Source organism: Triturus cristatus, chromosome 3_1 (assembly GCF_964204655.1).
Source record: "Triturus cristatus chromosome 3_1, aTriCri1.1, whole genome shotgun sequence".
NCBI classification, from domain to species: Eukaryota; Metazoa; Chordata; class Amphibia; order Caudata; family Salamandridae; genus Triturus; species Triturus cristatus.
This window is the reverse complement of record NC_140583.1, coordinates 207662365-207688639: the sequence shown is the minus strand read 5'-3', so window position 1 is coordinate 207688639 and position 26275 is coordinate 207662365. Positions and strand designations below refer to the sequence as shown.

Here is a 26275-nt window from a genome sequence, read left to right as displayed (position 1 = left end):
CATCTCGTGGTTACCATTCCCTATAAAAGTCATAGAGAACTTAGTCACAAGAACCTTATCCAACTTCCTAGAAAGCAGCTCATGTCTGGATGCAGCCCAATTTGGATTTAGGCCGGCCCATGGGACTGAGACCGCTATGATCACCATATTGGATGATCTACGAACGCGCGTCGACACGGGTAAGGCAGCATTTTTAGTGCTGCTTGACATGTCGGCCGCGTTCGATACGGTGGATCATGCTGTCCTATTGGACCACCTTCAGAGAGCGGGCGTAGTTGGTTCGGCCCTAAGCTGGTTAACATCCTACCTCTGCAATAGACAACAAGCAGTGGCACTGCCACCTTTTCGCTCAGCCGTACGCCAGGTGAAGCAGGGTGTGCTTCAGGGGTCTGCGATTAGCCCGATCCTTTTCAATCTCTACCTCCGACCCCTAATCAGTTTGATAAAGTCATTCGGCATCTCAGTCATCAACTATGCCGATGACACTCAACTGATCTTCTCCTTTGAGGGCAAGGAGGCGGTTCTGAGGGACACCTTTCACCAGTGCATGTCGGCAACAGCAGAATGGCTCCGGCTTAATTCGCTCCAATTTAATGGGTCAAAAACCGAGGTTCTCCACTGCTCCTTGGATCGGCCCCCCCGCCCGCTGCCAGAGGATTTTTGGCCGGCTTCTATCTTGGGCACAGTGACTGCCGCCGAGTCGGCTCGCAATTTGGGGGTCATGTTTGGGCCTAGTCTGCAGCTCGATGCCTCTGTAAACAGGACCACGGCAACGTGTATGGGCTTGCTTCGAGCCTTACGTAAAATCTTGCCGATACTTCCCTTGGGAGCACGAGCAGAAGTGGTGCGTAGTACCATCCTCAGTAGGTTAGACTACTGTAACACACTGCTTCTGGGGGCTCCTAACACTCTGGTATCTAAGTTGCAGAGGATTCAAAACATGGCAGCCAAATTGGCCCTAGCTCGTTCACGCTCTGCGTCGTCTTCGGCAGCACTATTCGATCTCCATTGGCTGCCTGTTCAGCAGCGGATCCTCTTTAAGGCCTCGTGCCTTGTTTTCAGGGCTGTGCACGGGCTAGGACATTTGCCGCTCCAAAATCTTTTCTCCTGGTATCAGGCTGCCAGACCTTTGAGATCCTCCTCGGCATTTTTGGTAAAAGTTCCTAAGATCAACAGAGTGAGGATGGGCGGCCGTGCTTTCAGCTTTGCAGCCGCTAAATTGTGGAACACCCTCCCCCTGTCGCTGAGGAGTAAGCAAGATCTAACCTCCTTTAAAAGAGATTTAAAGACCCACCTCTTTTCAAGAGCAATGTAGTGTGTTAGATCTGATGAACTGTGAAGGTCATAGCGCCAGGATACCCTTGGGGTGGCAGTTGCGCTCAACAAGAACGTATTACATTACATATGGTCTACCTTTTGATTAGATAAATGGACTATTGTGCTCGTAGCTAGTTGGTAGAATTCGCTATCACTTATTTTATAATACGATTTAACATTAGTAGGTACTAGACACAGGGACAATTTGTGACCTCTTCAATATAATTCTGCTTTTACCTGTAATTTAAATTATAGCAAGAGTAATATTTTTCATGCCAAGATGGCAGCAGTTTCCAATACGGTGTAGAACAGTTTATCTATAATTTAGGCGGTGCCCGGTTTTTACACAAATATTCACTCTAAGATGGCATGCACCTACACACAAAGTCAGAACGGATGTAGTACTCTCCATCGCGGAGCACGCAACCGTTGGGATAAGGTGAAATTTTATCACGGTCGACAATACCTTTTAACTTTTGATTATACAAGACGAATATAGCACCTTACATCTCATGTGTTTACAACGCATGCAATTACAACGTGGTCGTTACAACGACCGCGTTGTTACATTGCTGTACATTATATCCCAAGTCCTTCCATCAACTTGCTGTAGGGGGCACGCTAGACTTAGGAATAGTATAATTTACTATTCCAACTCCAGTGTGCGCAACAGTAGGGAAGTGTTGGAATAGTAAGGAAAATGCTGCTAACCCAGTATGCATCTGTTCTTGGCATGTAGAGCTGTTCATAGCCCATCATCTTGTGTTGGGTCCGGATGTTTGCACTTTGTTTTTGTTCGAAGAAGTCTTTTTCAGGCACGAGGTAGGTGACTCCTCCTTTCAGTGATAGTGCGCATGAGCATCCGCTCCACAGTTATATTGTTTTGCCGCAGAGGGTGATGATGGATTTAGTAAGAGTAGTAAAGAGAGATGTCCATGTATATTCTATCCAAGTAAGATGATACTGCAACAGGTACAGGGTGGGCGCATGTCATTCAACAGCACTACATGCCAAGAACAAATGCATTCTGGGTAAGTAGCATTTTCCGTTCGAGGCATGTGAGCTGTAGATCACACGCTGTGCATAGACTATATAGCAGTAACTCCCAAAGAGGTGGCTAACCAGTAGCTGTTGCAGCCATCTGAAATAGTGTACGTAAAACTGCTTGGCCCACATTAGCTTGCTGTCTAGCTAACACATCTACTCAGCAGTAGTGTTTTGTGAATGTGTGTGGTGTATACCATGTTGCAGCTTTGCAGATGTCATCTCTGGGTATGTTTCCTAAAAATGCCCTAGAGGCCCGTAGTTTGCGAGTGGAGTGCGCTCTAGGGGGAATTGTCAATGTGCGTTTTGCTTTAATGTAACATTTTTTAATGCACTTGACTATCCACCCTGCAATACCTTGATATAAGATTGCCTTTATGTGGTGGAGCAAAAGCAACAAAGAGTTGCTTGGTCTTACGGAAAGGTTTTGTCCTTTCAATGTGGTATAGTAATGCTCTTTTCACATCTACAGTGTGAAGAGCGCGTTCTGCCATGGAATCTGGTTGAGGGAACAGGCAACTCAACAGATTGGTTGATATGAAAGGCAGAAATGACTTTAGGTTGGAATTTGGGGTTAGTCCTAAGAACCAGTTTGTTTTGGTGTATTTGTAAAAATGGTTCTTCTATGGTTAGTGACTGAAGCACACCCAATCTCCTCAGAGTTGTGATGGCTATGAGGAAAGCTACCTTCCAAGTGAGAAATTATAGTTCATATTGTGCAAATGCTCGAAATGTGGGCCCATGAGTCTGGTAAGGATGATGTTGAGGTTCCACATTGGAGCAGGTGGAAGTGTTCGGGGAATGACTCCTTTAAGTCCTTCCATAAATGCCTTAATAGCAGGAACCCTGAAAAGAGACAGATGTCTGTTCTGCAGATATGCGGCTATTGCAGCAAGATGTAAGCATATGGATGGGTACGCTAAATTGGAAGGCTGTAGATGTAACAGATAGTAAATGATGTTTTGGATTGAAGCGTCCAGCGGATTGATTTGATTATTACAGTATATCACAAACCGCTTCCATTTTGCTGCATAACATGCTCTAGTAATAGGGCGTCTAGCCTCTTTCATGATATTAATGCAGTCTAGGGGAAGATTGAGGTAGCCAAACTCTAAGATTTCAGGTGCCAGATCGCAAGGTTGAGATGTGTGGAATCTGGATGCATTATTCCTCCATGGTTCTGAGTGAGAAGATTGATAGTAATGTGTAGTTTTTGGTGAGGAACTACTGATAACTCCAACAGGGTTGTGAACCAGGGTTGATGGGCCCATGTGGGAGCAGCTAGGATTAGTGTCAGGGACTGCTGTCTGAGCTTCCGAACCACTATTGGAATGAGTGAGAGAGAGACGGAAAAGCGTAAGCAAATATCCCTGACTGGTTCATCCATAGTGCATTGCCTTTGGACTATGGGTGAGGATACCTGGACGTGAAGCTTGGGCATTTTGTGTTTAGATGTGTGGCGAACAGATCTATCTCTGGGCAGCCCCACATTTGAAAGAATGGGAGGAGAACTTGAGGGTGAAGTTCCCATTAGTGGATCTGTTGTCATTGATGACTAGGCAGATCTGCAATCTGGTTGTTTACTCCTGGAAGGTGTTCTGCAAGGAGATATATTTTGTGAGTTATGGCCCATCTCCAGATGTTCTGAGCTAATTGTGACAGCTGAAGAGAGTGTGTCCCCCCCCTGTTTTTGTATGTAGAACATTGCTGTCATGTTGTCTGTGCAAATCAGGACAGCTTTGCCTACTAGATAAAGTTGAAATGTTTTGAGCGCTAGAACAATTGCTAGCAGGTCTAGATGGTTTATGTGGAGTTGCTTTTGTGGCAGAGTCCATATGCCCTGAATGGTATGCTTTTGGAGGTGAGCTCCCCAACCAGTGAGCAATGAGTCTGCTGTTAGCACTATCTGTGGAACCGGGTCGATGAAGGGCCGCCCCTTTGAAAGGTTTCATGTATTCCACCACTGCAGGGAGCGATGGGTAAGGCCATCCACCAACTCTAGATCTGTTAACTGACCATGAGCCTGGTTCCACTGACATGCTAAGCACTCTTTAAGTGGGCGCATCTGGAGTCTTGCATAAGGAACAATTAAGATGCAAGACGCCATCATTCCTAGCAATTGCATAAACACTTGAGCTGATGAGTGTTGAGGCAGAAATTGAGAGATTAGAGACTGCATGTTGCGTATTCTGACTGGGTTGGGACACACTAGAGCTTTGCGAGTGTCTACTGTGGCTCCTAAATACACTTGTATGTTGGACAGTTGGAGATGAGACTTGGTAAGGTTTACAGTGAACCTAAGGTGGTGAAGTAGTTGCACTGTTTTTCGAGTGTGGCTTAGGCAGCTTCGCTGCGAGCTGGCTTTTATGAGCCAGTCGTCTAGATAAGGGAAGACATGGATGTGCTCTCTTCTTCGATGAGCCGCGACAACTGCCAAAAATTTTGTGAAAACCCTGGGTGCGGTAGTTACTCCAAATGGGAGGACCTTGAATTGATAATGTTGGCCGTCTACCAGAAACCTTAGGTATTTGCGGTGAGCAGGGTGAATGGGAATATGGAAATAGGCATCCTTCATGTCCAGAATGGACAGAGAGTCGCCTTGCTGAAGGAGTGGAAACACTTGTTGGAGTGTGACCATGTGAAAGTGGTCCGCCTGAATGTATAGATTTAGTTCTCTGGGGTCTAATATAGGCCTGAGAGAGTCATCCTTTAAGGGAATTTTGAAGTGCAGCGAGTATACTCCCGTCCCTTGGTATTGTAATGGACTGGCTCTATAGCGTGTTTTTCCAACAGAGAGAGAACCTCTTGCCTTAGAAGGGTAAGATGCTCTTGTGACATTGCATGTGATCTTGGTGGAATATTTGGGGGAGTGTCTGTAAGCTCCAGGCAGTAATCATACTGGATAATTCGTAGTACCCACTTGTCTGAGGTGATTGAATTCCAGACAGGTAGGAATTGGGAGCAACGTCCCCTAACAGGAGTGGAATGATCGGGGATAACGGAAGGAAATCACTGTTTGTTTGCTGGGGAAGTGTGGGTGGAGTTGCCTCTGCCCATTCCCTTACCGTTGTTTCCTCTAAAAGCTCTTCTGAAATAACCTCTTGATGAGGGGGATTTGTTATTGCCCTTGTAAGAGGAGGAGGGATTTTCGGTGGATACATTTTTAGAACCACCCCTGTAAAAGGAGCAGCGAAATGAACCCCTATTGGTAGGTAACTACAAAGCCCCCATGGACTTTGCGACCTCCGTGTCTTTTATCATTTTCTCTAGCGAGGTATCAACCGCTGGGCCAAAGAGATGTTCTTTATCAAATGGTTGGTTGAGAATGGAGGTTCGCACCTCAGGCTTGAATCCTGAGATTCTCAACCAAGCTTGCCTGCGTAGGAGTACGCTAGTATTTACTGCACGGGCTGCGGTATCAGCTGCATCTAGGGCACACCTGATAGATGTATTGGTGATGAGTTTACCTTTTTAGATAAGATCATTAGCCCCAGACTTGTGTTTATCAGGCAGAAATTGAATGAGTTTTTCCAACTCAACGTAATGAGCCCTATTGTAGCGACACAGTAAAGCTTGAGCACTGGCAATGCGCCAATGATTGGCTGCTTGTGAAGCCACTCTTTTGCCAGAGGCATCAATGAGCTTAGACTCCTTATCAGGAGGAGCCTCACCTGTTGTCTGTGAGTTAGCTCTCTTGTGGGCGTTGGAAACCACAAGCGAGTCTAAGGGCAACTGACCTCTGATATAAGCAGGGTCAGTAGGGGCAGGCAGGCATTTATTTTTTCTCCACCCTAGGTGTAATAATTCTTGCCCTCACAGGATCTTTAAATATGGCATCTGTGCGTTTTAACATGCCTTTAAGCATTGGCAATGTATGAGTGGCTCTTTGAGAGGAAGTAAGGGTCTCAAAGGGGAAATCCTCTTCTAACGTCTCTTATGGAGTTCCACCCCATGATATTGGGCAGCCCTGTTAAGAAGCTCAATGTATCCAATGTTATCATCAGTTGGGGAGGGTTTAGACAGATACAGATCAGGGTCGTTATCTGTATTGGGATCAGAATAATAATCCTCCCAAGGGTCAATGTCCTGTGGCCTATACTGATCCTCATCCCCATCCCCGCCATCCCAGTCATCCTGCGGGTCTGGTGATAGTGGTGGTGAATTTGAGTGTGTAATAAGTAAATTGGGATCAGTGGGAGAAGGAGGTGGAATGTAATGGTGAGACGGGTTAGTACCCACACTTTTCCTTTTGAGAGGAATGTGGTAATCCTCTGACTAGTCTATCTTACGTTTCTTTGGAAGGGTGGTATGGATATGTCCTGTATCAGGGTTTATAACCAGTTATTTCTGCTTCGGATCCGAAGGCGGAGCATCGGGCCGAGGCTCTTTAGAAGGCGTGTCTTTTTCCTTACTCGCCGGTTCCGGCATCAAAGGTTTCGGCTCCGAGCCTTTCGGTGTAGAAAGTGGATTTTTCGGTAACGGTGGAATTGTTACCAGCAGATTTCGCTTTCGGTGCCGAAGGTGTCGGTTCGGCACGGATATGGGGGTAGCTCAAGCCCGAGCTGGAAGGCTTCTTTTTGTCTTTTACAGCCAGGCCCGAGGGCGGGGTGTCGGAAACTTTATGTCGGTGCCGACCTTGGCACGAAAGCAGAGGAGGGACCGGACCCTCTTTCTTTGCCTGTTGGGGAGGCAAGGGAATATCTTTACTCATGTTACGCTGACCCGGAGTAACCTGCTCCTCCTCTTCAATGTCGGAGTCTTTGTTTATTTATTAAGCTTGATTAATTAAAACCATTGAATACACAAAAGAGTAAAATATCTTACAGTTTTTGATAAAATCATTATAAAAATTGCCAACTTTTTGATCAGTAGCGATTATTAGAATGATCTGTAAAATTTTACAACACGTTAAAGAAAGTGCACAAATTATTAAAACATTCTGCACAGTAGTCATATTGACTGTAAGTATCGTTTCGACTGTGTCCGGTCTTGTAATGATTGTCAGTTCTTGTAGTAAGTAGTCGTTGGGCCGATCGGTCCGGTGTTTCAGTCTTTTTGTAGTTATGTTAAGGTATTTAATTAGCCGGCAATTTAGCTGGACCAGTTCAGGGTTGAAACACAACATTACCGCTTGTCTGCACGATCTGTCTCCGTGTCGGAGTCGGCTTTGGACACAGACATGTTGTTCTTTTTCCTCGGCTCCTTGAGTGTGATGTTCTGTGTCTGAATCTTCGCCAAAGATGTCCGGTGCAGAGCCGCTTTGGTGTTGCATCTTGTGACGTCAAGCCAGACGGTCACAAAGCGTTTTCTTCGATCGAAATGATCGGCACGCGTCGCAGTCTTTCTCGTCGTGTTCTGGGGACACGCAGAGGTTACACACTTCGTGCAAGTCAGTAAGTGGAAACTTAGCACGACACCTGGGGCAGAACTTGAAAGGAGTCCATTGCATCGACTGCTGGCACGGTCGGTGTGGTTAGGCCAAATGGCCTGCCACGAGTTTTCCAATCAAAGTTGTTTTGAGTTGAGGCAATACGCAAAGAATGGTAAGCGGCGATCGATAACAATACCATTGAGGGTAGTGGATTACGTGTCAAAGGGGTCTGAGAAACGGTGCCGAACCGGAGCGCAGCAATACACATTCGAACCCGAAGGAGGAAAAAACAATCCAACGATGGAGCTGATGCCCATGCGCACTATCACCGAAAGGAGTAGTCACCTACCTCGTGACTGGAAAAGACTTCTTCAAACAAAAACAAAGTGCAAACATATGGCGGGCTATGCACAGCATGTGATCTACAGCTCACATGCCTCGAACATTATACTATTCCTTAGGTTAGCGTGCCCCCTACAGCAAGTCGATGTAACAACCACGTTGTAATTGCATGCGTTGTAACATATGCGATGTATTGGCTGTTTCCCATACATGACTAATGATGGTTGCAACTACATTACCTATTAACCTACACTATATAGATCTATAATGAAATAAGTTCTACTAATGCGGAATCGCAGTTTCGATGTAAGAAATAGTTGTGAATGTATACTTGCACTCACCTATATATATATATATATATATATATATATATATATAATGTGAAAGCAAGTATACTTGGCTTCACGCCTTAATGGTGCTGATAGAAAAATTGTACAGAGAAGTACGGTTTTTATTTTAACTTTTACCTAGAGGTAGTGGCGAGTACATACAGCCACTCCAAGATGGGGCACATGTAACACAGAGACTCAGATCAGACGGAGTACTCTCCACTACATTGACACGAAACCTAGAGGTAAGGAGAGAGTTACTCCTCGGATTATACTGTTAGTATCCATCAGCCTCTTACATGTATATCGCTTATGATGTTTAATGCCATGTTTCCCTTTAATCCTTAACATGCTAGTGGTTGTTTACGCTAAAAGAACGCTTCCTGATATTATGAATTAGACCTAATGGTCACCACCCGATCATACCAACTACTAATAATTTGACTCATTGTTTATGAGATTTTTATGCAGTTTGATGATAGGACAATTTAGAAAAGTGTTATTTTTGTCTGAATATCAGTAAGGACTGACACCTATATTTATATTGACCTCTTACCGCCAGAAATAATGTGTTTACTAGATGCGAATAAATAAGACTTGAAATACGATACAGCTCGGATTTGAAGGCGGTTGTGCTCGGGGGTATATTATATGATGGTCACTATACTTTATCAGGTAAGAACCTTGATATTATATTCCCGTTACCAATTAAAGCTGCCTTAAGAGATGTGAAAGAGTAACTCCCAATACTCATCAACTATTTATGTACTTAGGGATAGAGGACAGATTACGGCATAATGGATGATTAACTTGGATTATTGTACTAGGGTAAGTGACATTTTGACAAGTTGACTATCACAAGTGTCGTTTTCGCATTAATGAGAAACAGAGGATGAGCAAATAATAAGGGCTGACATACCATACCAACACATATACTAATGGTTTGGTGATAGTTACTTTACTTCCTCTTCGCAATCTTAATACTTTCTTCAACATCTAATTGGAATGTTTTATCACAGTTTCCCATTTATATTTTCTAGTTTTACACCACTTATAGTGTGTAAATTATTCCTTACTCCCATGTTATGATTTTATAGCTTGATCAAGCAAAAACTCTAATAATCTCATGATTACCCATATGGTTTAGTACGAAACAATATTAAGTACTTGACTGCAATTACTTATTTGATCAATCTTTTAGACCTTGGATGGTCTTGAAATGATTATGAGTTTGCGCTATGCCATTGCTACTAGCAGACACTCTGGTTGCGGAAAAAGAAAATATAAACATACACAATCATTAATGGGGATGACTGTTGTTTGTTTTGTGGGGGCCTGATGAAGTCTTGGGTAAAGAAATTACCATGAGACGAAACACATGTTGGCTACAACCTTATGGCTGCAAGTTTGTAATATGATTTTTCTGAATCAACATGAAGACTGAAATGGGAAAAAGAGAAATCAAGAATTACAACATTACATGGACTACTAAGTCATTAAATATTTACTTTGTGCTCAGGATCTATTTTGTGGATTACGTTTTGAGGTAATTTTGACTCAATTATTGGAAGAACTTATTGGCCTCTCCCGTTTTGTAGAGCACCACTGTAAATATGCTACTTTGGACAACAGAAGACATTTTTGTGCAGTCTTTACCCTGCTACTTCTTGTTTTGTATATACTTACAATTGTGGTTTAGGAAAATTCAAATACTTAATAAAGTTTTGCAGAAGTGCCTCAGTGGTTAAATTATCAAGTGGAGTGATGGTATCTTATCATGGAACACATCCAGAACTGGAAAGCTTCTTTCATCTGCTACTCAAGATTTGCCATATCCTCAATCTTTTTTTTTAATAACTTATATAATCCCTTTACAGGGCGGCAAGATTGAAATGTTAGTACCTGCTTCTTAGAGGAAAAGATTTCTACTGAGGGCGACAGATGCACCATCTTTGTTATTTGCACATGTAATGTACCATCAGCATGTCTGGCTTTCTGGAAGGAACCCTTTCTCTTTGGATCTTTCAACTTGCTGCAAAATTGAGGAATAATAAAAGGTTTAAGAATGGACATGAAATACTAGGTGCACCTTCAATTTAGATCTTGGGAATACGCACATGTGAGTTTTTGCTTGTCTCAAAGAGATCAAATTGAATGGTAATGAGTCAATTATTCAGGGTGGGAATGTAGATCTCACCCCTTTCTCAACTAACATTATATCACCCTGCCAACATCAAAGCATACTTGGAAAACAGCATTGGAGTACCTTAAACCTACTCAAATTGTGATGCTTTGACGTGTGAACATGAATGCAATGGTGGAAATTAGATTTTGTATGTTTCAGGAAACAACTGCAAAGCTTAAGGATGAAATAGGTCCATGCATTGCACATTTTATTGTTACGAGGCTGGTGGTGGTGCAGATGTTTCAGTATAACATTCAGCAGAGCATTCATAGAAAGGGGCTTCTAAGTTCTTACTGAAAGCAGAGTCCTTCCTGCCTGTCACTATTGGTAGCCATACTAAGGTAAATGCAAGAAATTATTTGCTGTGTCATCTGCTCCACCAGCATACTTTCCTCTTTAATTCGAATCCTCTAGCTTTAGAAAGAGAAGTGGGACAGGCCTGCGAAACAACTTTAGGACCACCCTCCAAGGACATCGCCTAATTAGTGCAGGGCACCTTGGAATTTAAGACTTATTCACAAATGCTGATAGAAAATGTTGGAGGCGTTGTCGAATCAAGTGCAACAAGATAGAGTGATTCTGTCTTAATATGAAACATTTTTGGATGTAAGCATTAAGACTCAAAGAGGTTTCAGAGAAACGGACAACAGAGACTTCAACTCAAATATTTTGGATTTATAGTAACCCACCCTAGAAGGCACGACAAGCTCAGAATGGACCATACTGATGCACATGCTAATGGCCGCATAGTTGAAAGCAGCACTGTACTTGTATGGGGTTGAAACACACTCAGTAACAGCCAGAGTTCAAAGGATGTTGTCAGTCCACGACTATTTCAAGTGAGAGATAATGAAAAATAACATGCCCACAAACACATAGGGTTTGAAACTATATTGGGACGACAATGAGTGAGGGGAATGCAGCGATCACTTGAGTTTTAACGTCCATGTAGCAACAAAGTTCTACGATCAAATTCAGTGTTCTTCAGACACGAGGGATAGAGTGAGAGGAGAGTAGGATATTATATATATATTTGTATTAATCAACACCACCAATAATGAATATAGACTGCTTACGGGTGTATTGCGTTGTTTTGCTAATTTTGGATGTTTACTGTGTTTCTGAAAAAAAACATTGTTAAAAAAAGCTGACCCCCTGTTTTGAAAGGCACATTTATTTTAGTAGTGTTTTAATTTTAATCTGAAAGCTGTTGCATGGGCTCTGTAGCATTTCAGCTGTTTTTAGGGCACGGGGGAAGAGAAGTTATAATTTACTACCCTGAAATAAAGACAGACTACTCAAAACATTGTGTTCCCAACTCAATTTTATTGCACTTCAAAAATGATGGATGTCTTTGTTTTGAAGATCAGCTACAAAGTAAGCCTCAATCCAGCAATGTACTGAAAAACAAACTAAGCAGAGGCAATTCATAAAAAAACTTCCTTCCCGTTTTATATGTTAAGCAGAAAGCACCTTTTGCAGCTTTAGTCACTGTCCAGTTACCGGATTAAAATTGTTAAGGACTTCATATATGATTTTAGTTTTCTTGGCCCAGCCACCTTCATAAAACATGCTTTATAAAATAGACTGCATCTGACAAACTTTAAGTTCCAGCATAACATCTCCATAATAATGCGACACTCATGCCCTGGGTATAAGAACATTATTTCAACAAGTAACAGCATCTCCAAGGTGAAGTGAGAGGAAGGATCCTAAAGGAATATGAGTTCAACTTTAAATATTCAATTACAAACAATTTCATCACAAGACTAATGCATTTGCAGATGTACAAGGGGGAGGTTTTCCACTGTTACAAACATGTCTTGCAAGAGTGGAATATATGAAGGAATGAGGCATCAGACATCATCAACACAAATATATATTCCTTCATCATGCATATTTGTCATACTTTAACTGATAAGCCTTCATAGAGAAAGATGGTTCATACCAGAATCACACGTTTGGAAGATGGATCCTGGCTCTGCTCACCAGGCTGCCGAGTGTTGTCTCAGTTTTCTTCATTGTGAAAGGAATAGGTTGTCCTGTTCTATCCCGAAACATCTTCAAAAACTAAATCGGCCAAAGATCCTTAGGAGGCCTGAAAATGGGACTTTGCTAATGTTTTTAAGGTAGACATGAAGGAATGGCAGAACGCGGCGAGCTCTTGAAGGAGAAACTTCCTTGTGAGGCTTTGAGGCAATCGTTCATTTCTCTGCACGGTTGACATGGTTCTTAGGCGACATGGACGGGCAGTCACACCGCGCATGTCCTCCATCTGCCCATTTCAGGGTCGCTTGAAGAAAATATTGCACTTTTCTTTGCGTTTAGTTTTATTAAAAGTGTTTTATAATGAAATAAAAAGGAGATAGCGATACAAAATCAAGCCACGACTACAAACATCAAGTGCCACTGACTGGCACTTAGATTTAATCGAATCCTTTGTAGCAATCTGCCTCTTCCTTCTCAGTAAAACATTGGATATTCAGTATTGCACCGTGGGTACCGGGGACCTGGGAAGCGAAGCTGAATAATGAGAACCACTAGCACGGGTAATCAGCACTGGAGATGAAAATTGGAGCCCACCCCCTTAGGAGCAAGTGCATAAAAAGCAGGGGTCTGCTAAGGCAAGTAGGCATACATCATCGCCCCAGGAAGAAAAAGCTGCCACATCATTTCCAATGATGCTAAATAGTAGGGGTGCCTATTACCTTAAGACCACAAGACCACACTGAAGTATTCCATGGAAAACAGCAATGCCCATAAATGTAAACAAGTCACAAATGATTTGAGTAAACATGCATCAGGCACTTGCTAAGTTTCCAAATGAAAGGCTGAATAACGAAGAAGGGGTAACAACAGATAGTGCGGTACAGTACGAAGCATACTTAACAGCGCCTTGTCCACGAGGCTGTGACTGTAAAATTTAGCTCTTAAATTTCTTCAGCGATATTACATTTTTGTTTACTGACTTTTTTTGCACAGAAGGAGAGCCATGTAAATAGACTCCGTAGCGAACATTCTATTGTTACAAATACATTTGTTTATTGCTGCATCTATTAAAAAGTTACTACGCATCTCAAAACGACACCGATTTACATACTGAAAACTACCAATGAATTTGCACTTGCTCTGGTAAATACTTCACTTTGGTTGAGATACCACAGATTATCTGCAGCACTTATTGCATTTAAAAGTAACACTTATTGTGTTCCAGCAAGAGCCGTCACCTCCAACGTGTCTCCTGACCTGTCCTGTCGCGGCAACAATACGGCGCAAATCTATTCCTTCTGCTGTGGCGTTGCACAGATGTGAGCTGCGCATGCCATGCAACAGAGCATCCTTCAGAAGTCTGACAGCTGCAATACTCGCCTGGCATGGCATGGAACTGAAGAGGAGGAGAACATGTTGATAAACTACTTTTCTGAGAAACTAAACCTCCCAAAGCACAAACCAGAACAAGCACAGACACAAATTGCAGTGGTTGAACATACGACTCCCATGCCAGGCCTTCATCAGTGCGATGTGGTTCTCTCAGGACACTGTTAGCACCTTCATTACACCAGGGAAGGCGGACACTGCTTTAGAAAATGTGTACGCAGCTATTGAAAGCTGCACTGCTAACCATACATATAGTGCTACTGTGAGGAGCTCAGAACCCCACAGCAGTGACCTTCGGTTCACAGTATGTAATGCTACTAGTGTATCCAAATAAGTGTTCTACCTCAGCCAGGCCAGGTGCGAAGCAAAGGCGCGAAGCTTGAAAAGTCCCTCCTTTTATTTATGAAGGTTGTACTTTTACCCGTATGTGCTGTAAGGCAGGAGCCCAGCTCATGCCTCCCACACAAAACTTGAAAGACACAGCTGTGCAGGCTGAACGTCCATTCACTGTAGAGTTCAGAGGTCCTGGGGTTATCTGGGCCGGTGATTGGCCAGAAGGAATTCCTTATCTCGGCACAACAGGCACATTTTCAAATTCCGGAAGGAGCCTCCCGCTGCGAAGAAGGCCCAAACTCCGACGAGGAGCACAACAACGTAGATTGGCACAAGACTGCTTTCGTACCTCGGGTTCAGGAATGTCTGCAAAGTATATCAAGATTATTAGTACTACAAACATGCACCATGAAAATATGATGACCTAGCTCATTTTCAGTGTCATCGTAGAACATAAATGGAAGTTACAACCATTCAGAATAGCCATTAATTACAAGCAGTCACATCTACAAGGCAGTCTGGCTCAACCACTGAATCTACATTCAGCAGAGTGACCACTCTGTCAAGAAATGACCGCAATTCTGCTCAAATACCAGTGATAGGCTTTCATGCCAGATCACTAACACAAAAGAGAACCCTCCAATACTAGGCGCCCAGTGTCACAGACACTTAACAAGACACCCATATTCAATTTGTTTCCATAAGAAACAAAATAACAAAATGGAATTCATGTTCTGTCATCAACTAAGGTGTGCTGAATCAAACATCACAGTGTGTATGGCCGAGATGATAAGTAAAACATTTTCTCGTGAACATGAACACAGTTTTTAAATTTTTTATTTATTATTTTATAGTTATCTAATAGTTCTCTAACAATAGACAAAAAGCAATGGAAAAGCCAATATTCTTCGCCTAAGTGAAAACTAATGACTTTGCCAATGTCTTTTAGCCATGTGGTACAGCAGTTTGGCTAAATGTTAGTAGCACGGCATAGCATAGAGTGACAGAGTAGTGTACATTGGCGTAGAGTGGCACAGAGTGGAGTAGAATAATGCACAGCAGAGTGCCATGGAGTGAAGTGTAGTGATGTCGAGCAGCACAAAGGGTGCAGAGTGGAGAAGCATAGAGTGACTTGGAGTAAAGTGGTGTGGCATAGCGTGGAATGGCGTAGAGTAGCGTACAGTGGAATGGAGTGGCGTAGAGTAGAGTGGTGTAGGGTAGAGTGGCCTGGGGTAGAGTGTCATAGTGTAGAATAGAGTGGCATTGTGTTGAGTCAAGAAGGATGGAGTGGCAAAGTACAGAGTGGCGTGGAGTGGCATAGAGTAGAATGGCAGAGTGGATTACAGTAGCGTACAGTTGAATGGCACAGAGTGGAGTGACGCTGAGTGGTGTACAGTGGCACCGAGTGGAGTCGGGTAAAGTGGCATAGAGTGGAGTGGCACAGAGTAGAGTGAAATGGCATAGAGTGGAGTAGAATAGAATGGCATAGAGTAGAGTGGGAGAGAGTAGTGTACAGTGGGGTAGAGTACAGTGGGGTAGAGTGGCTTTGAGTGGTTTGTAATGGAGTGGCGTGGAGTAAAGTAGAGTGGCGTGGTGTTGCAGAGAGTAGAGTAAAGTGCATAGAGTGGAGTTGAGTAGTGTACAGTAGCACAGAGTGGTACAGTTGTAGGTGTAAATAATTAAGAATTCAATAGATGTGGTAGATAGGGTGAAAGCAACATAAGGGGAAGGCGTATGCCAGTTTTAAAATGAGGAAAGCACATTGCACATCCAGGATGAATAACAAAACGCTTATTTAAAAAACTGCAGTGCGTTGCAAAAAGATGGGGAAGAACATATGTACTTGGCCTAGGCCCCAGGTAAGAGATAAAACAAGAAAGGAAAGGAGGCCTATGGGACCACTGCAAATGAGAATGACAACAAAATCAATAAATGGTCAGCTGTGGGCAGGTTGTAAACCCACTGACTAGTAAACATTACGTCCTGCAGCATAGCACAAGTACTGTGTAGGTGAGACCTAATAACATAAGTGTACAAGGATAAATGGAGTGATTAAGTTATGGCTCTTACTGGTCAAGAGGCGGAAGAGAAGGGGGTGCCAAAAAAGTAGCTAAGTGTTGGTCAGGAGCTCTATTGGCAAGCAAATGGAGAATTTACTTTATATTGCCATACTAATACAGAAATCTTCCCTGGTGCTGATCTGATGCTACTACCGGATCGGAGACCTCTTGCTGCCATTGCACGCCAACACAACCTCAACATCATCTCCTACGCCGACGACACCCAGCTGATCCTCTCCCTCACCAGAGACCCCGACACCGCCAGAACCAGCCTCCACGAAGGGATGAAAGACGTCGCCGAGTGGATGAAGAACAGCCGCTTGAAACTGAACTCAGACAAGACGGAAGTCCTCATCCTTGGACCATCACCCTCCGCCTGGGACGACTCCTGGTGGCCCCCAGTCCTGGGCACCGCCCCCAAGCCGACAGACCACGCACGCAACCTGGGCTTCATCCTGGACTCCTCCCTCTCGATGACTAGACAAGTCAACGCCGTCTCCTCTACGCCGGAACCACAGCCAAGCTACAGAAAAGACTACAACGAATCCAAAACGCCTCAGCCCGACTCATCCTGGACATCCCTCGACGCAGCCACATCTCCAGCCACCTGAGGAACCTGCACTGGCTCCCCGTCAACAAGAGGATCACGTTTAGACTCCTCACCCACGCACACAAGTCTCTCCACAACCTGGGCCCCAAGTACCTCAACGACCGCCTGACCTTCCACACGCCCACCCGCCAGCTACGATCCGCTAGCCTCGCCGCCGTACCACGCATCCAAAGAGCCACCGCCGGAGGCAGATCCTTCTCCTACCTGGCGGCCAAGACATGGAACTCCCTCCCCATCCACCTTCGGCTGACCCAGGACCACCTCGCCTTCAGGAGACAACTCAAGACCTGGCTGTTCGAGCAGTAGCGGCCCACCTCCCCCAAGCGCCTTGAGACCCTTCCGGGTGAGTAGCGCGCTATACAAGTGTTTTTGATTGATTGATTGATTGATCTGAATGGGGTAGGTACAGGCGTCAGGAAAGAGCATGGTGACTGAGAATTTTGTAGAGCACTGGCGTTTCCTGGTTCCATGGGCGAGTAGCCAAACCAGTATAGATTGTTCTTTGCATTCTAGTAATTCATTTCCTGGTTATTCCATTATAAACTCAGGACTACAACTACTAGAATGCAAAAAAAGCCTTAGACTAGATGAACTGGGAACCTTGTGTCCGCTGATTCGATACAACAAACCTTGTCTATGTGGAGAAAGAGGAGAGCTGGGACCTCCACAATTTTTTGCACCCCCTATCACACACTAGTGGACGATCTAGATAGCACAAGGACTAGGAGGGCAAGGACAGAATGCTGATGGTGCACTGGGTCTCAAGGTGAACTGATCAGGCGTGAGGAAGGGCATGTGGAGATTCAATGTCCTAAAGAGGCACCGAGATAATAGATGTTTAGCTCCCACATGTGTGGTGGATTATTGAGTCTCAGGAGATATTATGTTTCCATATTATTTACTGACGGATGATGGGTTGGGAGTAGGTAATGATAAATTGTCAATTTCAAAATATCTATGGGCAGTAGGCAAAGAGGAGGGAATTTTAGACAGAAGGCAGCACCTTCTCTCCTTCAAATATGAATAGGAATGTGTTTATGATGAGACAATGGTTTCCAGCAGTCTGAAATTACATTGCTGCCAATTGAGAGAAGACAAAGACTTTTTATAATCTTCATTTTTAAAGTAAACCGTTATTGAACATGGATAGATTTTCCAAAAACATATCTGAGAATTATAGATGCACGTAAAGGAAAATGCATATAAAAATTATAGAAATATATAAGGGGTTTTCAGAAAATCTGAGCCATGCGAGCTTATGATGGAAATTGCTGCAGACTACTTTTCTCAACTCTCCACGTACTAGGTAGGCTACATAGAATTAATCTCTACTCCACACATAAATGCTGTAATTCACATTTTTTAGTGAGAGCTTAATTGGAACCATAATCAAGTGCTTCCATGCCAATCAACCATGTGGAACTTTTGCACATTCTTTGCATCAGTGCATCAAAGACATCCAGACGTTATATGCTTTGGTCACTGAATCACTTGCATGTACAATATGGCAACACCATTTGCATAGGGACATACAATTTTCTGAAAGACGTGTATTTCACTATATATGAATGACATATTGTATATCAGGATCCCTTTCCCGCATTCTAGGCAAGATTTTGGGCTTTGGTGACCTTTCTGGAGTATAATTGGCGATAAATTACTGATCTTCTCATTGACTGAAGTCACAGCAGAGTGCACTTTGGAGTTCCCTCCAGGATTTTTTGCCTTATTTCGGCGTCAGGCTGCATAGTATGGTGGAAGAGAAAATCAGGGACAATGATGGGATGGCACCTATCGTAATGTGTAGACAGCATGATCAGACTCCTGCTATCATTGGAAAGCCAAACGGCAATTCTGAAAATGGTGGTTCTTCCTCGGTTGCTATACGTGTGTCTTAATGAACCCATCGCTTCAACTTGGGCACTCTACAATTCACTTGAACCTCTTATGATAAAATTAGTATGGGTGGGTAAACAACCGAGGATAAGTTGTAGTGTACTTACCTTACCTTATGAGACTGGAGCTTTTTACGCACCCGATTTTTAACTATATTTTACACAGCACTGCGCAATACACGCATTTTTAGATTCATGGCCCTTTGGACAGCTACCGTACATTGGCATGAAAAGGAGCCAGCGTCACCGTATCCTTTGAAACAGCCTTGTTGCTCGCAGCCAGTAGGCCCAGCATGGATTGGACTCGGTGCAGTGTACTATACATAGTTAGACCTGGCTAGCGGATTTCTTTGTAGACAATGCATTTAAGAATCTGTAGCACTTTAGGAGGGGCGAGAAGAGTGTGGCAAGACCTTTGAATACCTTCCCATATTACAGGATTTGTAGTACACTGAAAGCACCGCTCCCGTTGTACCCAGAAGAATCTTTAGGATTTAACCTTGATGACGGACTCTCTAAATTCAGAGCACATACTTTCTTGAACTTATAAGGACATACTTGCAATGTCTGATTCTCGAGGCATAAGACGTTCTTGTTAAGTTGTTTTGGGCCAGATGCTGTCAGATGAGCAGCGGTCGAACTGCTACGTGCAAATACAATCTGTTCTTCTAAATATCAGGCACAGACTATTGCAGTACAAGTGTATCCAATGCTTTTATTACATGCCAATTACAATAAAAAAAATTGGCCAAACTTCAGTGCTTATAGTATGGACTTGGCTAGGCGGGGTCCTAGGGGGTTGTGCCTACAAATATGAGAAGTTTGTTGATCTTGACACAACATACAGTTGGCCCCAGCTCTTTACTGGCTCTATTATAGTATGTGTCTCCCCTTGTGAGATGGTGTATGGTCCCGGCTCTCTTACTGGCCAAGTGAAGGGGTAACAATATGCTAGGAAAGAAGCCTACTTCTAAAAATGTAGAAATGGTTTATATTTCCTAGTAATTCGACGGACATCTATACCATGCTCCTCAAGCCTCTGTGGTGGGTTAGAGACCCTTGGTCCCCCACAAGACAACAGTTGCTACCACAGACTCAGACTACTGGACATGCATGGCTAGAACATCTGACGAGGCCACCACTGACGGATGTTATTTTGCTGCATTCCTACAACTTGAGGTTACACTATTGTGATGAACATGAGCGTATACATGTGGATAATCTCTCTGTAATAGGTGCAACATTTATCAAGATCACTTTAAGTCTGTTACATCAACTATCTCCGCTGGACATTTCATATTGAAAACAATAAATAAAGCTATAAAACGTTTTAAAAAATAGCCACTGCTCAAGTATCTTGAAAATCAAAATATAGTAAGGTCCATAACACAATTTGTTGGCATGGAAGTAAAAACTACATAAGATATACAGAAATAAACTTCAAGCTGGAAAACTCACCAAACCAGATACGAGTAGATGGCTGACGATGACCAACAGTATCGCCCACCAATTCTTCCTCTCACAAGCATCAAAGAAAACAATACCCCAGAATACGTGCAGCAAAATGATGGCCAAGGTCATGAAGGCTAAAAGAGAGCACAATAAAGGAAAGTGGTTAAAATCAGGACAGAATTAGTTTAAAAAAAGACACCCATAATGAACTCAATTGTCCATATCCTTGACCCGACCTTCCTCTTAACTCCCTCTATTAACAAGCATTTGCAATGCAATAGGTATCACAGTGATAAACTTTGAGCTATTGGCATTGCAAATGATAAGGTTTTTTTTTAATTTTTTTTATTAACAGTAGCATTGGTACTAAAATATTCCACAAAGCACAGAAAGGCTGCAGTTCTAAGGCTGTTACTAGGTGTCCCTGTGGAGTTTAAAGGGACCTCTTCTAGGCACAAAAGATACTGCACGATTAATGCAATCATAAAGAGAAAAATTGCAGCTGAGCATACGTTTCCATTTTTTTTAATGTTTTTGCTAGCTTGCGTTTTAAAAATACCATTTAAAATAAACAACAATGGTGCATTTGTTAAACACAAGCTAACAAAATCTCACCTCCAATAAAAAAATAAATGGAAACGTATGCTGAACTGCAATATTTCTTTTTATAATTGCATTAAGGGTGCAGTACCATATGTGGCTAATAAATGGTCCTTTACAACTCCACAGGGACACCTAGTAACAGCCTGTGATACTGCGCCCTTTCCTTGCTGAGTGGAATTCTTTTTTTTAGTTATGCTACTGCTCGGGTATTTTTTTTAACCAAAAAACAAACATTAGCTTTAGCAATGCCAACATGCACAGCCTAAAAACCATCTTCTTGTTCTCGCTGCCTTTGCAGCCCAGTCCCCAAAGTCACACTTCAGAAACGCATTTAGCGCTAAGCTGTTTTAAAAGCTCAAATTCGTGCAGCAGCTAAGGACTTTCTAATGCTGATGACCATGTGTGTAGGCCCGCACGTCACGCAGTCAATTAACACTTTATTTGGAGGGAATGCCCTTGGAGATGCGCTGCGCTATTCCTTTCCCTCGGTGTGAGCTTATTTGGACTTTAAGATTTGCACAGCAGTCCGCATGAAATAAAACGTGGTACTTTTATGTTAACTTGGAACGCTAAATTGTTCTTGTGAAATTGTTCATAAAAGAAGGGGTTACACCTGAGCCAACATCTGTTTACAGCCGGTTAACGTACATTGACAGGCTGACAGCATTTATTGTTCGAGAACACACATACAGTGGAATGAGGGTAAAGGGAGCGGAACACGTCATAACAACAACAACAATAGTTAAATGATGTTTCCGTATAGTGCTTCCTCCCACACGTCTGTTCTTAGCACTATAAAAATAGACGTTACTGCTGTATGTACCCGCTACGGCTAGTCTGCTTGCTGCCAACTGTCCTGGGCAGAGCTCAGCTCCTACACCCGCTGATAAGAATATCTTTCTTTCCACTCAAATAAGTACCATAAGCACGGCTGCCGCCAAGTATCCACCAGGCTTGGGAAAACAGGAACTTCCGGAATCCTGGTCTGACGTCACGGCGTGTAGCGCAGCTTCTCCAAAAGAGCAGATAAGGGAGAGGCGGCGAGAGACTGGGTTGCACACAGCCTGATTGGTTGGTTGAAGCAAATGGCTTACAGAACCATATAACCACCCTTCTAATATTCTATGGCCGAAGCCATATCACCCACTGTAGTGGAACAATGGGTGCAGCAAGGCTTCACTTCACCCAGGTTTAGTCCGATCCATACATTGTCTCGTGCAGCAAACTGCCGACTCCTGAGCTGCTGTCCGCTCTGGGATGCGGTCTCAAGCCCACCAGCCCTCCAAAGGAGGCAAGCTACCACCAGAAGATGCGACAGGTAGCTTCATCTCGCATGCAGGTGTTTCCGCACTGTCATTCCTTCGCGCAGATCGGCGGGCCATGAGACTGACAGCTTCAAGCTGTCATTTAAACCCTCTCAGTCCAGACTTTCAAAACCCTAGAATCCTAAGCGATGGAACAGCAGGGGGATCCGCTCACAAAACCACCCAAGCATAACAGCAAGAGACGTCAAGACTTCCTAAAGTGCTGCAGATGCTATATAAAGACGCACATCGGCTTACGCCCCCTTTACTAGCACCCTACATACTCACTTGCAACAGTGCTCCCTTAAACAGACGCGGGTCTGCAAGCCCAACAAGGCGCCACTGGCAAATTACTTCTCCAAATGCATCACGGACCAAAAATAAACTCCAAAACCCTCTTAGACCTCATATAACTCGCAAGGAAGCTATGATGAGTGTTGACCAATTGGTAAACAACATACAAGAAACAGACCTTGGCATAGCTCCTCCACATATGAGTTATGGCAACAGGCAGCTGGGAGAGACTTCAACATTTTGCCTTTGTCATTGCTTGTAGAAGAAAGTGAAAGCGCGTCATGCGCGCGTTCTGCTGAAACGCCGTGAGTGATCAAACGAGACGCCCGCGAGACTTGGGATGACAGAATCCCATACAAAAGAAAGTCTTTGCTTGGAGAAGAAAGTGAAAGCGCGCCAGGCGCGTGTTCTGCTGAAACACCGTGAGTGATCAAACGAGACACACGGGAGACTTGGGATGACAGAATTCCATACAAAAGAAAGTTGAAGCGCACCATGCGCGCACACCATACGCGTGCACATCTCGTGTTCGGGCAGGCACGGTGAACAGGAGGCAGGGAGGGAACAAAAAATGCCTCCCTTCCAATAGAAGGCACTCATTTTGGACCCGCACCAATCAGAAGCATGGGTGGAGCTTCCACCCCCGCTTCGGAAGAGAAAATCGACGACAATAGATCTCGCAAGCTCGAGCAGCGCATGCACTGCGTCGCTAGGCGAGACCTAAAAAGGAGTGTGACCCATAACCTTCTGCACACCAATAGGTGCAAGCGAAACAAGGAAGGAGACACTGTTATTTTCTCTAAAAAGGAGAGACTCATACTAAGGCAACCACAAAGGGGGGATTCACCAGATGCCTGCAGTCAGGTGGTTGTGACCAGCAGTACCATTTAATTCAACTGACGTGAACAAGTTTGGAAGTTAAGGAAGTATTTCATGGCAGGTAACCCATTTGAAGTCTGTGTGAAACGTTTGCCAATAACCCGGTAGGGACGTAAGGCACTACCATAGTCAATACAGCTCTACAACAACCTTTTTTAACCTACAGTATGATAACACAAAAGAAAGAGTTGAAAATGTTTTTATTCAATCCCAAAAGATTAGAGTTATGGCTAAAAACACACTATACTAGCCGTTTAGCTGCAGGCTATGGTTACATCTCTATGGCACTACATACTTATAGATGCGCAATACAGCACCAAGCTACTCGTGGGGTGGCAGTGCGCTTTATTAAATGACTTGAATAGAATGAATAAAAACATTCTCCGTATGGAGGTTAGATGAAACGTATCCATGTATCGGTGAGAATAACTTTGCATTCTGGTACTTGTAGTTCTGCTATTGTGACTAGAAAAGCAAAACTTTAAGTGTAAGGAAGCACATTAATACAGGATTCTGTGAGCTACTCACACCTCACATGTGGCAATGTGTATAGTGTCAATCTTGTAGAGTCATATATATTAATGTGTGCATGGAAGTTTTTCTTTGTAAGCCCTGTTACTGCACCTACCTGGATAACCGAAACGTGATTGCACTATGGCACTTTTCTGGTGGTGTAACCTGCATCTCTCTGGGTGTGCGAAAGTAGGAAAAGCATGGCTGAGAAATGCATTTGTGGGTCTGTGCTGAAGAACTACCATTATTTTCTAAACCCAGACTACAGCCCTCATTTAAAAGATGGTAGTGTGCATTTCAAGGAAACACGGGAAAACCCTCGCCTTTTCGTGTTTGGTGAAAGCTGGCTTCAGATCCGACAATCACCGTATCAAAACATGACATTTTTAAGGACATCTGTGGTAGAAAGAGTTAATTATCAGGCAAGTCAGACAGAACAATTTTATAGGTCTAGCTTGATAATGCTGTAGTCGCTAGACCTAGTATCCTTTAAAAATGTACCTTTCATCAGTACTAGGGCGAGTGACTATGTCTCCACCCAGATATTGGAACAGCTTCTGGTTTGGCCAAAGCTTTGTGCTGCCACTGAAATAGCGGCTATCCTCCAAACAGCCGTGATCATTTGTTTATAAACCTGCTTGAGCAAGGGCTCTTTATTAAGTCAAACTATCATGTTATGTCAGAAGCATGACCTAAAGCCCTTGGGTCTCAAACCTGCCACTGTTCTTCTCTGGCAGCAGCACGGATGCGAGGAGGGCAGTCAGGAGGAATGTACTGCAGTCCCAGCCCCTCTTTCCGTCCCTTTCCTCATCATCAAGCAGTTCTTGTAGAGTGCACAGCTACCTCGAATGAGCTTTGCGGCACTGCCAGGACAGGTGAGGGGGGGGGGGGGGGGGGGGGCTGCTTTAAACGAGGAGGTGAGTTTTCAATTGCTTCCTAAAACTTATCAAGTTTTTGTTTGATTTCAGATTATAAGGCAGAGAGTTCCAAATCTTGGAAACTAAGTAGGTGAATGAACAACCCCTGCCTCCAACTTTCTTGATTCTGGGACTGGCAAATAAGAAGAGGCCGTTTGATCTTAGATCTCTGCGGACACTGTATGGGGTAATGAGGTGCCAAAGGGGATGTGGGCCAGGCGAATGTTTTATCCTATGGGCAATACAAAAGGCTCTGAATTCTATTCTTTTCTTAATAGGAAGCCAATAAAGATGGGCTAAAGCAAACCGTGCTGATTGCATTCTGGGCATGCCCAGCAGAGCCCAAGCAGCAACATTCCGGTTGACCTGCAACTTTCTAATAACATACAAGGGACTTCTTAAATGGAGAGATTGGCCGTAGTTGAGGTGGGAAAGTCCCATTCTTGGACCACCGTCCTTAGTCATTCCATAGGAAGCCACTTGAGCGTCTTCGCAAGAGATTCTAGGAGCCCAAAGCAAGTGCCTGCAACTTTCTTTTTCTGAGAGCTTACAGTTAGATCTTTATCCAAGACGACTACAAGGCTATACTTCTAGTTTGGTCGGGGGGGGGGAGCATACCTCCAAGCATGTGGGCTAGAGGAATTAATCTCAAAGCAGGGGATTGTTTCCAATCACCATAATCTCAGTTTTCCACCTGTTCAACTTAAGATAACGTATTCCCATCAAGCTGGTCATGTATTCCAGACAGGTAGGGAATCTTTCAACAGTTGAGTCAGTGTTTGGTGAGAGGGAGACAACAATCTGGCTGTTGTCCGCATAAGACACCATAGTTAAACCTAAGGCATAGAGGATGTCTGATAAGAGACACATTGAATAGTGTGGGGCTCAGAGACGAGCCTTGCAGCACTCCACACTCAAGCCGATGTGTCTTTAATATAAAGGGCCCCTCACTGACTTTGAATCTCCAATTAGCTAGAAAAGAGGTTAGTCATTTTAGTGCCATATTTGTGATTCCAATTTCTCCTAGCCTCCGACAGAGAATCGAGTGGGAGACTGGGTCAAAAGCTGCGCTCAAGGCCAATAGAATGAGCGCAGCTGACCCACTCTGATCCAGAGTCATTTTAAAATCCTGTGTGTCCAAAAAGAGAGCGGTCTCTGTACTTCACCCAGCCCAAAACCCGGTCTACATCTGGTGCAGTAGGTTTTCAGAGCCCCAAAAAATCAGAAAGGACGCCATTTAACACTTCTTCCAGAATTTTGCTAATCACTGGAACCAGCGAAATGGGTTTGTAATTATCTGCCTTGTCAGGATCCAAGGAAGGTTTCTTTAATATTGGTCGAATGAACGCATGTTTCCATGCATCAGGAACACATCCACTCTCCAAGGAAAGATTGTAGATGACCATTAGAGCAGATATAACAGCTCTACCCCCTTTAGCAGAATATCGA

The 26275-nt window shown here is 43.7% G+C and overlaps 1 protein-coding gene across 1 annotated transcript in view; it reads right to left on the bottom strand.

Annotated features, from left to right (window-relative positions):
- Positions 1–11894: 11894 nt before the first annotated feature.
- Positions 11895–26275, bottom strand: part of LOC146859934 (gamma-secretase subunit Aph-1b-like) — a 125769-nt gene continuing 111388 nt past the window's right edge. The window contains exons 5-6 of the mRNA XM_085643676.1: positions 20323–20450; positions 11895–14665 (exon numbers count right to left, since the gene is read on the bottom strand). Of these exons, the coding sequence (XP_085499802.1) occupies positions 14498–14665; positions 20323–20450 (296 nt within the window). The 3' untranslated portion in view covers positions 11895–14497. The remainder of the gene's footprint in view (positions 14666–20322; positions 20451–26275) is intronic.